This window comes from Coturnix japonica, chromosome 3 (genome assembly GCF_001577835.2).
Source record: "Coturnix japonica isolate 7356 chromosome 3, Coturnix japonica 2.1, whole genome shotgun sequence".
NCBI lineage: Eukaryota > Metazoa > Chordata > Aves > Galliformes > Phasianidae > Coturnix > Coturnix japonica.
Genome location: NC_029518.1, coordinates 33,593,509 through 33,609,996, shown reverse-complemented (window position 1 = coordinate 33,609,996; position 16,488 = coordinate 33,593,509). Strand labels below are relative to the sequence as shown.

The 16,488-nt window shown below is 34.3% G+C and overlaps 1 protein-coding gene across 1 annotated transcript in view; it reads left to right on the top strand.

Moving 5' to 3' along the window:
- RYR2 (ryanodine receptor 2) overlaps positions 1–16,488 on the top strand; it is a 303,963-nt gene that overhangs the window by 117,224 nt on the left and 170,251 nt on the right. The window contains exons 5-8 of the mRNA XM_032443314.1: positions 1,155–1,169; positions 9,746–9,820; positions 10,536–10,614; positions 10,929–11,041. Of these exons, the coding sequence (XP_032299205.1) occupies positions 1,155–1,169; positions 9,746–9,820; positions 10,536–10,614; positions 10,929–11,041 (282 nt within the window). The remainder of the gene's footprint in view (positions 1–1,154; positions 1,170–9,745; positions 9,821–10,535; positions 10,615–10,928; positions 11,042–16,488) is intronic.

Below are 16,488 nucleotides of genomic sequence, written 5' to 3'. Positions count from 1 at the left end.
GAAAACCATGACAACATGTTGAGTTGCAAACGTTTTATGAGAAATTAATGTGCTGAGCTGAGCAAGGACTTCTGGTTAGCTTCTGGAGTCACTCATTAATAGCAGACAAAATATTGGGGCAAGAAATGGGATGGAAAATAGTCCCCAAATGATTGTACTGCTGATCTATGTTTATATTTTGAGTAATCACTTTATGAGGATGGTAGACAATGTTCCTAGTATTTAGTTTTGCTCAATTTGTTTCCAAATACCTGAACGCTAAATTCCAGATTTTCCAAAAGAGAGGAACGCTTTGACATCATCATTTCATACTGTACTCTTCTTCCTATTTATTTAATATTTATCTAGAAAATCTTTTGCATCTCTGAGAACAGACATTTCTGTTTTAAAAGCCTGTATGAAGTGAAAGCACACAGTGTTTCCTGGAGGCTACCAACTTAGACTCTTTTCATGTGAGATAGAAGTTTACTGTTGGACTTCGTTCCCTAGCTTCAAAATTTCAGATATCAAAGCATGAAATAATTAGAGCAATAGAGGAAAAAGTGACCGTAGATCTTTTGCAGAGTAAGCAGGATCACTGCAAGTAACCTCTCCTTGTACTCTTAAGCACATCTGTGAAAATTAACCCCAACATTCCTTTAACATCAGTAGTGTGGCACTTCATTTTTATTTATTTTTTTTAAATTAAATGCATGAAATATTATTAATACTTTCATTTTCCTAACTTTGTCTGCATTTGCGTGTTATAAATTGTTACAGTGGTAGTGTTTCTTCCCAGCACTACTCTTTGAATGCAAGACTTTATAACTTGCATTGAATTGCTATGCAGACCAAGTATTTAAAGATGATCAGGTATGGCATCTATTTTGCCTGTAGTGTTTTATCTTTAAGCCATAAGTACATAATATGGTATATTATTTAAAGCAAAAAAAAATCTTAAAAAATGATGAAGCCCTGTTCTGAGCAGCTGTTTTGCTTTCCAGCACAAGCTATAATTACACTAATTACAATGATAAATGTTCCTTTTAAATGTGATTTGTAGTTCTGTGTATCCAACTCACTATTTTAGAGAAAACAAATCCCATTTTTAAACACGTGAAAAGCAAATGTTCATTTCACGTTTTCTCTTTTCTCCCCCTCTCATGGCTCTACAGAAATTTATGATGAAGGTAAGCAAGTAAAACATTTAGTACTATATTCTCTGTCAATTCCCGGTGTCATTTAATTCATTATTTTTATTTTACACATCAGATTCTAACTTTCCTTCACTGAAAAAGAACATATTGAATTTTATAAAACTATGGATTTAGAAACCGTAGTGATTCTAGATTGAATTGAGAATGACTTCTTCAGATCACAAAGGTCTGAAAGACAGGTATCTGTCTCTGTGGAGACAGAGTACTGGGCCAATACCTGTAGTTCTCAGTTCATTGTTACCCTTTCTGTGAGAATGAAACACTGTCTGCTGAACAAGGAGCCTTGAGACAATGAGTAAACAGCAGAATTCCCTGAAGATCACTTGGGCATTTGGCAGAGCAGGGTCAGTATGCTCTTTCTTCTGTGACAGGGCTATTGTTGTGAGTGGTCAGCCCACTGGGTCTCAGGTCAGTGAGCAAGAGCTCTGCTTCCTCTCTGTGTTTTCTTTTCCTTTTTTCTTTCCTCCTTTATTTATTTATTTATTTATTTATTTATTTATTTATTTATTTCCTCTTTAAGTATAAGACAAGTTGTTTGGAGAGCTTCCAGGCATTCTAAATAACTTTCATTTGGAATAGTTGAATGTGATTTATCCAAGATGTGCTGGCTATACACTTTTTACTTTTTGCGTTCTAGAATGATTTACTTAGGATTTTCATCTCCTGTGAACCCACACTTCTGTGATACAGTCTTGCTTGCTTCGTTGTCATTCTGAGCTGGGGAGGAATTTGGGTCTAGATAAGCAGTGCTATTTCAGGCACTAAATTTAATGACGTCAGAGGAGTTTTCTTAATATGACTCCTCTGCTGATCCATCTTTTCTTCCCACTTGGTTGTCTGTCTTATTCTTTATCTGTGAGCTTCTTTCTCAAGTGACAAGGATGACTCATATTCCTCGTATCATACAGTAACAGAAAAAGCTTAAAAAAGTCCTTACCCTGTGAAAAAATGCCTCTCTCCTCCACTTAGTTAGCTCTAAAATAACCAGGCAGATTTTTAATAATTTCTTCCATCTCCTCTGCAGAGAAAGAGGGGGAGGAAGTGGGAAGAGAAATCTTAACTAGACCAAGGGAGAAATCAATAAATTTCCTTTTGGGCAATTTTCTCCTAAATTGCTGTAAGTGCTTGAAAGTAGGAGTTTTTAATAGAAGCATTACCTCAGCCAGAAATATCAATGCTTGTTTTACATAGAGGGCTCAAAACAGATGATCAATATTATTTATTTTTTATTCATTTCCGCTACCGTGTTGGCTTTTCACAGATGTGAAGTTCATCACTTTTGGAGAAGGGTAACATAAATCTAGTGCTGGAAATATTAAACACAAGGTGCATTTGAAGTGTTTCTAATTATGTGACTGTTTAATCTTCTTTCCAGGAAGTCAATATTATTGAAATTGAGATCATTTAGCACGGTGCTGGCAGAAGTCTTTGTCATCATTACCAATTGTTCCAATTTTCTAAATCTTTTTTTTACTCTTGAGTAAGATTTTTATTGGCCTGTTTATTTATTCAAGTGATATTTATATGAAGTATAATTACATGCTGTACTTTTCAGTCAAGGTAAATATTGAAAACCTATAATTTAATGTAGCTCCATTTCTGTTCTTTGGCTTGGTGTATTATAAAATAGGAGGTAAGTGCCAATCATACTGAAAAAGAAGTGTGGAGCGTCTTTTGATTTTGTGTGTCATAGAGGCCTTCTTTATTGAAGAGCAGGTGCCAGCAGAGCCATCAGCTATACTTATCTCCTGAATTTTTGCAGCACTTACTGTTTTGTAGTGAATTCCTTGAATAAATGTAGCATAATGAAATACAAATTTTAAAGAAAGATGTGGAGACTACAATGCATATAGGATAATGTGTGTATATAATGCCTTACTGAACTTCCTGTTATTTCATTTCAACATGGGATATAGGCTACAGTGAGACATGGAAAGAGGTTTTAAATGGTGTTGAATATGCCCTTCAGCGCTGTTGTTAGTTAAGAGAGGTAAAGGAATATGTTAGCACAATGCTTTATGTAAGTGAATTGATTCTCTTGGCATATTTAAAATCTAAGTAGCTTCATACTGTGGGTTTGGGGCCAGTAAATGGCAGTCCTAAGAACATAGTAATTACAAAAGGGTCTCATTAGCATTTATGTTTTTATGCTAGTATCTGTGCCTGGATGTTGTTACTTTGGAAAGGAGATTGTCATCTTCTCCTCTCCAAATATTTTTAAGAAAACAGATCTTTCTACATGCAAGAAGACTGTGGAAGACTCCTCAGCTCACACTCCATAGCTTTGTTTGCAATCTTTTCTTCTTGTATCATTTTCAAGTTTTCCAGTGCTGCTGGAGATGTAATTTCCTAGCATTGCTTTTGCAAGTGTGAAAATCATAGTTGTTGTCAGTGTGCGATATACTTTAGGTAAATTGAATTACTGTCCAAAACACTTTTTTTCTTTCCACTAATTCTTTAGTTTCCTCAGTCAGAACTAACTTGAGTATTTTCTTTAACATGTTTTTTTTTTTTTCTTCCATCTCATTCCTCGTGATTTCTTTCCGTCTCTGTCCAGTTTCTATCATTTCATTTCTAATTCTGCCATCATGGAAGCTTTGTTTTCCTGAGTGAGAACTCAAAATCTTTCAAGATCTAAACTCAAGATCTGTCAATACTTTTCTTTCTGTCTTGTAGGTTACTAAATGGCATCCTTTTATTTGCTTAAATATCAATCTTAAAAGTATTTTATATATACAGAGCATATGTTCTGTTACTTGTAGTTCATTTCACGTCAGGATTCTAGCATTAAGCCTCTGCGAATCCGACCTGGTCCAGTCGGGGCCCATTTAACTACACATTCACACCAACATGGTGAATAGCTAAATGGCATTTTATTATGCATGTTAGCGGTTTAAATAAGCCGCTATCTACTTCATCTACACCCCTTCTACATATGCATAACTCCTTCTACATATGCATAAACAAGCAGGGGAGGGCCTATTGCGTTACATACCGAGTGTTCGTGCACGCCTAATACAACAATGTTCCTCACCTGGTACTCATAGTTTTCTTTCTAGAGAACCAGTTGAAGCTACGTGCTTGTATTGGTCTCCTATTTCAAGAAGTTTTATTTGGCTTTCAGTGGAAGGCATTGAGGTCAACTGTCTCACACCTCTGAGCACAGGTAGATTCTGGTTAGGAAGAGCATACACCAGGGCTTAGCATGCTTTCACTCAGTGCATGGTTGATGACTTTTTCAAGCCAATACTTGTAATGAGACCCTGATTTCCAATTTGATTTTCTCTTGTTAATGGATCTAAACATAATTTCAGACTGTGTTGACTGCTCATGTATGGAAAATGTGACAGTTCCCATGTGAGACCCAAAGACTGGAATTTGAGAGACTTCCATCAGTGGTGGCTGAAGTTTTCTGCTTGATATTTTTATGGTTTTGTTGGTTCTCAACCAACCCTTATAAGTGTTCAAAGCAGGAAATTGAGAGGTATTCTAAGTTTAATTAAATGCTTCTACTTATGCAATCAAATTGGTGCATATATACATATTTCTCATTCTGCAGTTTTTGTAGCAGTAAAAATATTTGTAAGATGTATACTACGTACCTTCATGAAACTTAGAGCACTCTCTTGGTGGAGGTAATAATGTTTTCTTTTTTTTTTTTTTTTTTTTTTTTTTAAGTTTTTATGGAGTTGTAAGGTGTCCTCTGTATGAAATTTTATTGTCTTCAGCATCTGTTTTTGTTGTTAGACGAACATAAACATTGGAAATGATTAGCTTTTCCCCTCATTCAGACTTGTCAGACTGATGTTTAAAATAGGCTTGCAGTAACTTTATTTAAAATTCCAAGTTCATGTGTTTTAAGTAATTGTACCATTACTACATGTTGCAATTTTAAGCTGCTGTTGGCATTTCAAGTATGTGACAAGAATAAATTCAATGCAAAATTATTTTCCCAAATTATCTTCAGAAACAAAGCATTAATTTAAGCTTTGCTCCAGGGCCTTGCTGCGTTTTAATGAAATGTAAATGCCTGATGCTTTAAAGGACAATGTTTTACTCTTGTGTACATATGTCATATTTAAGACTTTTAACTTGATCTTGCTATATTTGCTTTTGAAGATATTTGTGAAGAAAAATGGTAATCACATTATTTCCTTTACTGTACAGCTACTCTCAGCTGTAATAAAATTTCAGTGCCATGAAAATGTTTATATAGGATTTTAGGAACCTATTCAGGGCAATACCAAATGGCCCTAAGCTTTATCTAGACCATTTGGTCTAACATCTCCTTTGGCTAGTTCTAGGGCACAGAGGAAAAAATAGGCAAAGAAACTGGTTGAAATTCACCACCATCGTCAACTATATGGATTGGACTTTTTTAAAGGATTTACTACCGGTGTCTTGTAGTTTGTTGTTCAACTGATTTTTAGTCTTTTTAACTATTTTTTGTTGTTGTTGTTAGCTCTGTCAAAACTGTAGTTGCTTACAATCTGGTTTTCATAATGTCATCTACCACTAATTCCATTCTGTTCTTACAGGTTCATCATGAAAGGACATCTTCCAGGCAATAAAAGCTATTACATAATTCTTAGAAACTTACTGTTTTGCCTTGTATGATTTTCTACAGAGTGTGCTAAAGTTCTTATTTTGTTACAACATGCTCAGTGCTGTTGGTTTTAAATTGCTTTCCTTGTTGACTAGAATTGCCTGGAACACCATGTATTGGTGCAAGTGCATTTCTCAGGCGTTGCAGTTCTGAATTGTGTAAGTGCACAAAGCACTGGAATTACTTTCCTGTTTGAAGGACCATACTTTCACATTTTTGTATTTTGGTAGTAAGTCCCTGAAGGGTTGTTTTTTTTTCTTTTTTCTTTTCTTCTTCTTATTTTTTACATCTTTGGGGATTGCATGGATCTATGAAGAAAGAAACATCAGCATTGGTTTGTAGTAGTATACTCTCTGATGTAATAAATCTTTAGTAGAAATTAAGCTGCTCTCTTGAAAAGAGCAGAAAGGTAATGTCTTTTTGACTAAAAGTCTCTTTAGATGTCTAAGGAATTCATTTTTGTAATTACAAAAGTTCTCAGTACAAGTGAGATTACCAGAAGCACAAGTTGCTCCAAAACACTTGTTTAGTATACTCTGAATAATTTCCTGCACCTTTGCATATATGGAACCATGTGTACTAATGCAACATTAGGTACAGTGGTGTAATTGCAACTATGAGAATTAATTTCACTGAAGTGTCTGTTTTAATTTGTCAGGTGATAATGTCTGTACATATGTCTGATGTGTACAAAACCATTATACTCTAATTTTCAAATTATTGGGGGATAACATCCCAAGAAGAGCATTCATGTGATTGATATTTCTGAGAGGCATAGCTTCTAAAAATTCAGTGGGTTCAGTCCTTGAACCTAAATATGTTTTTCTACATCCTGCTTTTATTCAGGGACTGTGTTGTCCAACATAGAAATGACTGAATGCTATGAATTAAAAGCATAAAGGAAATCACACTCATGGTAGATAATGTGGAATTACCTACTTGTAGTAGTCTGTCCAGGATAATTTTAGGAGTTGTTTGATAGAAATGAAAGTCATCTATGGTTGCAGGTGAAAGTCATTTTAATGTATGTCTGAAAGATTTGAAAGGCTTTTACATAAGCAGTCCACAAAAAAAAAAACTTGTAAAACAAAATATTGTTTTAAATATCATTTATTTGCTTCCAGCAAGTCTTATTTTCAATGTAATCTGAAATTTCAGATTTTGAATGCTACTAAAAATTTGATAAAACCTTATTGGTGCACTTTAGGGTCATAGAATATTCCAAGTTGAAAGGGGGCAAAAAGGATAATTGATTCCAACTTTTGGCTTCAGAAAGGAGTACCTAAAATTCAAACCATTTGCTTTGTTTTGTAATTCTGCATCTTTGCAATAGAAATCCAATCATTAGATTTTATTTTGGTTTTCAATTTAGTTTCATTTCAGTTTAATTAAATGAAATTTTATTTTAGAAGTTTACTGTTTACAGTTATAGAAAATTCAGTTCTGTAGCATTATAGGTAAGAATGGATTCTTTTGGAAATCAAAGACACATTCAGTTGACAACTGTGGCCCAATAGCTACTTACTACATATTTTCAGGCATGAAAATAACTGCTAAATAATAAGTATGTACAAAATGAGCTTTTAAAATACGAAATTGACTTACAAGCATGTATGTAACCTGGTAATGTTTGAAATGGAAGACAGTTTCATCGTCTTGCTCTTCCATTCTGTCCTGTATTTTTTTGTGTTTCAATTTTTCATTCTCCCTGCATCTGTCTGGCTTGATGATAATTGCCTTTCAGAAGTGTTTATGTGGAAGATCTTGCAACTCTTTGTTTTTTGGCTAAGAAACAGGAACAGCAAACTCCCTTATATTTTTTTAATGAGCAAAATAATTTTTTTTTTTTTTAGATAACTTTTTTTAAGAGGACTAAAATAATATCTTTAAAAATACAAAACAAAAAACAAAAAGCAGCCCCCCAGTAACTGGCAGTTTTTGAGCCAGTCTTTCTTCTGTTTGTGTAGAAACGGAGTGTTTATCAAAACAGTTGCTAAGGGATAACCTTAACAGGGATAAGGGATATGCCCCAAATAAGGGCAAGTTAACACAACTGTGATTTTTCTGCATTCCTCTTCAATTTTGTACAGCTGGCAGCAAAATCTATTTGTATTATGTCAATTTTACGGCTAACGGAGAACAATTTACTGCAAAGTGTTATTGAGGTTTCAGACTTTTGTCCATATTAGTTATTTTATTAGTTGGATGGCTATGCTGGATGTTGTTAAAATATATGGGTAAATCTGAAGTGTTGATAAGACAATAAATTCAGAATGGTTTTTCTCCACTTCATCATGTGTTATGTAGCAGTCATTCAGCTTTCTTCTTTGGCATTATGGTCTTGACATTATCAAATGTCTCTGTCCATCCTTGTAGAAAAAGCAGCAGTAGTATTGGTAGTTCAAAGCTAAATCTTCAAGTCTTACTGTCAAGACTGTGTTTATGACAAAGACTCTGACTTATATTCCTTCTTAATAAAAATCATGTCAGTCACTCTTCCAGAGAGACTGCTGAAGCATCTCCATGCATTTTAACTGGCATTGCAGTTTGTTCAGACACAAAGAATACTTAGTGACCATCAGGATAATCTCTTCTCTTTAAAGATAAAAGCCATGAATTCTTGGCAGCTGCTTTCTATCTCTCTTTTTATTTTTTATTTTTAAACTACTAACTTTTTCACAATTGATAGATATAACTGAATAACTCAGAGATCAGTGAATCTCTGTATTTATTGATAAAAGTTAAGGAAGGATGATCAGTAAATGAGGAAAAATAACCATGGGTTGTCCGCAGAGCCATTCAGTGAGATCGATCTTCAGCACTGAAATGAAGGTGCTGTAGAGGTTGCATAGGATGTCTCTTTCCAGTTTATTCTATAATGAATCTGATGCTTCATTTAAACATGAGGTCAGCCTACTATGGTAAATAAAGGGTATGAATGCTTCATGAAAGATGCTAAGTTAGGTGTCTTACATGAAAGAATATTCCTTGCAAGTAGATTTTGAAATAGTTACGTATGGATTTCTAGGACCATATGTGTATAATGCTGTGTGCGGCGGTCAGATAAATGTGTGTTTAAGCTCTTAACAGTGTGTTGTCAGGCAGTCTCTACTCCTGATTGGTGTCAGTCATCTGCATCTCAGGTTAAGGAATTTGTTGATCTTCAGCAAAAGCTGGAAGGTTGTTTGTGCTTTAGTGAGATTATTTGTTCTTGCAAGTGTTTAAGCTGATGGTAGATAAACAGAAACCATGATGAATGTATGTAAGGATTGTGATTAAAGAATGTAAGGATTCTGTCCATTAGTATTAAAATGCTGAAGTGCAAGCAGTCTTGAAAATGCTGCTCTTAAACGTGATTGATAAATAATTAGTATTTTCTAGTAAAGATGGGAACAATAAACAAGAAGCTCCCTTGGAAGATCTCTTACATATAAAAATGAGGAAATAATAAGCGATTTTAAGGTTATATAACAGTGTAGAGGATAGTACGAAGTACAACAGAGCTGCAGTTCTCTGGGGTCCTTCTGCTTTCAGCCCAAGGAAGAAGGATTCAGATTTTATGCAATATATTTTATACCTGACTTGTGACTGAGCACAAAATACAGCATTTTCCATCATTAGTAACTTGAGGAACTCTAAATGGAAGAAGTCAAGAGCTTTTAGATATGCTTCTCCAGATTCTACCTAGGATTTGTCCTAAGGACTCTTTTTATTCTAACTAAAACTCACTATATTCAGAGGCAATTAAAACTAAGGTGAAAGCATTCAAAGTCACGTACTTGAACTAATACCTGAGCAGAATTTTTTCAAGAAATATACTTCTCTGTGACAGGTAAATAAAAACCGTCCAGTGATTTTATTTTATTTTTTAAATTTATTTTTGTTTATTTTGCAAAAGGCCTGACCTTTTTTCCAACATACCAGTATACTGTTTCTTTTTCAGTCTGCACAAGGTGGTGGTCATCGAACACTCCTCTATGGACATGCAATCCTGCTGCGCCATTCCTACAGTGGCATGGTATGTAACAGGATTTGATAGCAGTAATAATTTATTTAATGTATGAAAGCAGTGTTTGACTGTACCTAGACTGTTGCCATTTACTGATATTGGGAGAACTATTAATATCTTTTTACCCTAGGTTTATGGACATTTTAGTAAAAGTATAGATGCCTAGAAGTATGAACTGAAGTCGTTTCTCTGTAAGTGCAGAAATAAAGTCTGGCTTCGTACTGTTGAGTTCTCTGCTCATCAGTCTATGCTGAATTGATAATATCCCAGTGCTTTTCCCTTGGATATTACATATTGCATAAGCTGTGACTGAATCAGCAGCTAGATAGCAACCTATTGGAAACAGAGTGGGAAAAGAAATTCCTTTGTTCACATATTTTGCCTTACTTTTCAGTTCCCTAAACAATTATACAGGTTCAGAACTGCTTAGCTATAGATGAGTCTTCATGGAGCTGAACTTGGACATAATCAGCTCCTATTTCCATTACTGCTATTCCTATCTCAGTGGAAAGTGAGTAAATTCTGAGAGCTTATTTTAGACCTTGTACCTCGATCAAGTCTCCTTGAGAGCCATACAGATTGGCAAGCATTTATTTATGCTCGTGACAGTAACTAATTGGGATAATTTAATAATTGCTGTTGTGTAAGCAGATTTTTATATTCCAGTGTGTTATCAGACACAAGTGCAGGCATAACAAATGATGTGCGATTTTTTTTCTTTTAGTATCTGTGCTGCCTCTCAACATCTCGATCTTCAATGGATAAGCTGGCATTTGATGTAGGATTGCAAGAGGACACCACAGGTAAATACTAGTTTAAAAAGACTGTATAATCAGGAATACAATCAGTCTAAAAATCAGAATAGAGGCCTATAAAAATATGTATCAATATAAAAATTAAGACTATTTTAAGACTTGTTCTGCATTTTTCTTGACCTTGAGTTTCCAGCACTTTGATGGTACAGGAATGATGTTAGTTATTGAAAACGCATGAAAGCTTGTTTTATCCAGCTGAAAACTGGGTGAGAACTTTTGGACTGAGGTGACTGTAAATGTTATGATGATACCCTTGGACTTTCTTGCCAATTTTTTTCTCTCGTTACTTAACAATGATACAGGTGAAGCGTGCTGGTGGACAATACACCCTGCTTCTAAACAAAGATCAGAAGGAGAAAAAGTTCGTGTTGGAGATGACCTTATTTTAGTCAGTGTCTCTTCTGAAAGATACTTGGTAAGTAGTGTAAGAATATTTGAATGGTGCCTTCTCTATAGAAGTTAATAAAGACATTACATTAAAATCTTATTTAGATTTTAATCTCCACAAAAGTATAGATTAAGGATTCTAAACTAGCATTTGAAAACACATTAAAAAAAATGCACAGAATGCAGTAAGCCACTGATTGGATTTGTGTTTGTTTAAAAAATGGATGCAAATTGAAATTTTTTCTAATGAAGAAGAAAACTCAGAGGAATATTCCTGAGTTACATAACTGAAATGTTAGTAGTCCCTATTAAAGTTCTGAAGTTCCTAGTACTGTCATATGACTTAAAACTCTATGCTAAATTTTTTCGAATGTTTGGAATGGTTTTGAAAAGGATTGTATGCTCTTAGGATTATGAATAGTATAGCGTTTGATGCTACTGACATGCCATAAATGAAGTACTTAAATTGTTCCTTGAATGAATACTTAATTCAATATAATGGAAATATTTTAAATCTTTGAGTTAGCAGCCTTTTATCAGTGGTTTAATTAACTCTGTTCCTCAGTTTCTCATCAACGTATCTCATTGTCACTTTGACATTTATTTATTTATTTATGCATAGGATTGCAAGCACCTAAGCTATTTTATCTTAAAACAAAAAACCCAACAACAGAAACCAAACAAATCAGCAAACCAAACAAATCAGCAAACCAAACAAATCAGCAAACTAAACCCAACAACAACTATGAAAAAATATCTGAAAGTAAAAAACAGCCCCAGTAATTTGGTAAATGTAGTTACAAATGAAAAAGGAACTTTTAAGAGGGCTCATTTTTAGCACTGTCAAGAAAACTGTTACTGTTTACTCTGTAACATTAATGTTTATTCTGTGGCCTTTATTTCATTCTTACGTTATGAAATACTATTGCATGAATAGTTTCTATGGTATGTAGTAAAAGAAATGAAGAATTTAACGAGAAATAATGTGTTTTTTCTCTTTTTGATAAAATTAAACATGTTCTCCCTTCTTTTGAGAAGACATAGAAAAGAGGGATAGAATTGTACTGTAATTTTAGCTCCTAAGTAAAAGCATGGTAACTTACATAGTGAGTTACATAGTGAGTGAATTACTTTCTGGAGTTCAGTTTTGTTCCAGATCATTTTTCTATGTAGGGATGTGCCTGAATTGTACTCTCTACACTCTAAATTAGTAAATCCTCTCAGCCTTATCATCTTTTTAGTTGGCTTGTGAGTGGTAGCTGTTAATTCTCAAGGCTATCACATGTACATTTACAAGTAGAGACCTGATACTCAAAATGATTGCTGCAGAGACTGATTTCCTTCAATACAATAAATTTTAACAACTCCCATGGGGTTAATATCCATACTGCATTTTCAATGCAAAATATCAGCATACTCAAATTATATTTTCACTGTAGAGAGAAATTACACAAGTCTATGTTGTTTGTATTTTTATCTGTATTATAATCTTAAAAAGATTTATAGCAAAATTTTAATGAATATTATTAAAGCAATTTCAGTTATTCAATTGTGATTTAATAGTAAAACGGAAGGACTGAGCAAAATTAAATTTGCTTTTATGCTCACTCCCACATTTTTATAAATGTGAGTTTCCAGACAAATGAAGAGCTGATGAAATATAAAGCTTCACAGTCATCTGAATATTTATGATTTTACTACCTACTTAGTAATTTTATTAGCAGTTGACAATTAAAAGAAAAGATGATGAAGACTGAAGTACCCAGTTACCATTTAGTGAGTACTTTTCATGAAAGTTGTCTCTTTATCTTAGCGAATTAGACTTAATCCATTGGGCTGCAGGTCTACAGATCTCAAATCTAGAAATTGTGAACTCAAAGGTATAGACTGACTGGGCATGTTGTGGTTTCCTCCAGAGCACACAGCACCCTTGTAGTCCATTTTTATTTCCCACAGCTACATTAAATTACTACAGGGCTATTTCATAAAAATCTTGCTTCATCAGTGTAACTTTATTGGAACACCTGAAAATTAGTAACAGTATTTTGGACACATACTTCAGAAAAATGTAACCCTTCCAACAATATCACATTTAATCTTTCCCAGAATTGTAAAGATAACTCACTGTGTATGGAACAAAAAAGAAAGTTACAAAGTAATCACAGTATATTCATTTGAAGTGTAGTGGAGCTGAATAATTCCTATTTTCTATGCCACTTAAAGGAATGTAGCAACAAATACCTTTCACAATAGCTAGGATTGTGGACATACAAAGCTTATGAATCCAACTCGATGCTGAGACCAAGTAGTTTTAATCAGGTCCAATTAAGGATTTTTATTTTTCTGATGGTGAGGTATTCTTCAGATTTCTTGACAAAGAGTGAAGTTTGGTAAGTTTCCGAGGGTTAGATTTATATACACTGTGTATTTACAGTTAAAAGCTGAGGATGGTAACTTTTTGATGAAGAAGAAAATATTTATTATGTTAGCAGGCTAGGCTCAACTTGGTTGAGAAGCTGGTTTAGCTAGGTGGGAGATAGGGGATTGGGATGAAGATTTGGAGAGGAAAGAAAGTGGGAGAGGCCTGGAACAATTAGACTGGAAAGCTGCCTTTTCAACAGCTGTCTACGAAACCCACTGTATTAAAGAACACCTGTCATCCACGGTAGCGCTGACAGCCTACTACTTCTGGTGATTTTCTGTTAGTTTAGGTGATATGTGCCTAGAAAGTTGTTTTAAAAGTTTCTTCTCTACATCTCATTCATGTGGGTGTTAGTATAATGCCACCTATGGCAACTGTGGTTTAAGTAAAAAAAAAAGATAAAAATAAATGATAAGATAAAAAAAGATAAAATAAATGGAAAATGATACACAAAGTACACCATAAAAATAATTTTCTTACACTTTCAAAAAGTTGTAGGTGTTAGAAAATGTAAAAATACCCAGAACTAATATGTGTTATGTAATCACTTGAATGTACAGTCACAGTAGCTTTGTATGGAACACTATCTTAGTGCTAATAATTGAAGCAGAAAGACTGTGTCAGAGGCCATAGAACAAAAGACTTTCAAGACAAAATATTAAGTTGAGAATTGAAGTTGGAAGTGAGCATTATGATGCTTAGCTGATTGTTTTAGTGGAGAGTTAGATTCTCTGTCAGACTTTGCTGTGGAATTTGCTGAGCAGATTGTCATTTATAGCAGTCTTGTTTTTAAATGGACACTGAATCTTTTTTCTCTTGCCAGCTGGGTACCTGAATCATGGCTTTGGGGTCTTGTTCTTCTGCTCAAGGTCCTAGAGTTTCTCAGTCATGATTTCTGCCACAAATGAGAAGGAAAACTTTGCCTTAAGCATTAGGTCTGCACAGAATGCAATTTATGGTGGGAATAAACTGTTTTTTGCAATCTCTATTTGGGGTATTCGAGGTTAATGACAATTTCTTACTGTAAGCTATGTGCATCCACTCCTCATTGGGAAATGGTGCTGTCATGCTACTCCTTTAAGGTTTTGAGAAAATTATTTCATTAGTATTTGTTTTGTTTTTGAAATGCTGTAATTTATTGTAGCAAGGGAAATGCCTATGAGGAAATTTATAATTCTCTTCTCAAGACTTTAAAATGTTGACTGTGTTGAATTAAGCATGAGGCTACAGACTGAAGATCGAGGAGGATGCAAAATGCTGAACAACTATTTATGAAACGAGCCCCTTTATCCTGTATTCCTCATTAATTCCATGAGACAGCACTTCCTTGAAAAAAATTACATGGGATCATGTCATTGGAGAATGTAGTATTTTGTAAATACCAGAACACCTTGAGTTACTATAGACTAATTTGTTTTCTTAACTTTCGATGCTTGCTTCTGCAAAATTAATAATATTTAGTTAATGAAAGCACTTGTTTCTAATCATAATACATGATAATAATTTGGAAGGGTTGTAGGTGATTTTTGCTGAAGCTTACTAAATCCTCTTTTTTTATTCTTTGTTTGAAGACTTTTTTCGTTTTCTAATAAAAAAGGGAAATAAATTCTTGGGTTTTTTTTTTTTTTTGGTTTTTTTTGTTTTTTTGGGTTTTTTTTGTTTTAGATACAGTGATGTGTGTTTTATCTTCTTTGCCAAGATATAAATATCTCTCAGGTAGATATCTCTTTCTGTAGCTTTGCTTGCTTTCAGGCTGTCTAAAAAAAGCAGAGATACCAGTGAAGTATTTTCCCTCACTCTGATAAATGCATTCTTGTTTGTTTACCTATTATGGGAATGTATCAGTTCAAAACTTGTAACATCTCAGATGCTCTTGGATGCATCTCAGATGCACTGAGAAAAAGCACTTATATGGTGGAAAAATGAAGTCTGTGTCCTGATCGCTGCTGTCACTTTAAGACAGAGAAAGTGAGAACAGTAAAGGCTGTCAAAACCTCTGAGTACAGAGAAGAAATAGATTAAATTTTATCCTTTTCTTGGCTACACATCTGCAGTCTCCATCTCTGTACCAGCTTATGCTTACTCTTATGAAGCAGTATGGTCGTTGCCACTGTTGTGTGCAGTAGTGAGGAATTCTGGGAAGTGTTCTGCCTTATTCAGTTCTCAAATTGTGCCAGAGAAGAAGCTTTCTCAATTATTATTTTTCTTTTGGTATTCTCACATTGTCTGAGAATGAATCTGAAGGCATAATAATATAATGTGCAGGCTGAAAAAAATACTACTAGATGACATGTTGATATCAACACACATTAACTAAGAGGAAGACTGATTGGCTGTCTTTTTTTTTTTTTTTCTCTTCACACGTATATGTTTTGGAGAGAGAATATTAAGTTGTTTTATTTCCTTGCATAAAAAAAAGTTGAAACAATTTGTATCTCCAAAGTACAGCCTGCATCTTTTCTCCATGGCATCTGTGTATTCCTCTTGTGCGTACTGACAGCAAAATTAAAAATACATCATCTTCTTATTTGCAGATGTAGATGCAGTTGCACTGCTGCAATCACCGCTGAAGGGTTCTTGTGGAAATTATCTTGGTTTCTTTGCTCCTCGGAGAGCTGGATTTTGCTGAGCTCTTCTTGAAGGCTTTGGAACAGAGAGATGATTTGTTACTTTTCTACAGAGCAGCATAGAGTTCTGAATATGACAGCCAGTTCAGCTGGGAAACCTGTATTATTCTGGGAGATTTTAGTCTTTGAGTTTAAATGTGAAAAACTGCACTTATACTATAGTGTTTATTTGTGCTCATAAAATATTGTAATTTATTTTTGAAACATGATTGGAAACCTGTGGCAGGTTAAATGCTGTTTTTGGAGATTATTTGCACACTGTTTGGAAAGACAAATCTAGCTTTTTGGCTAAGCTTGGACATTAGTGCAGAGAGAACAATACTGGAGAGAAATGATGCAGGAGAAGAGTGATGTCTGGCAGTATTAGCATATACACATGCCAAAAATTTCTGCACTGAAAATATTATTCCTTCATACCTGAAAGAC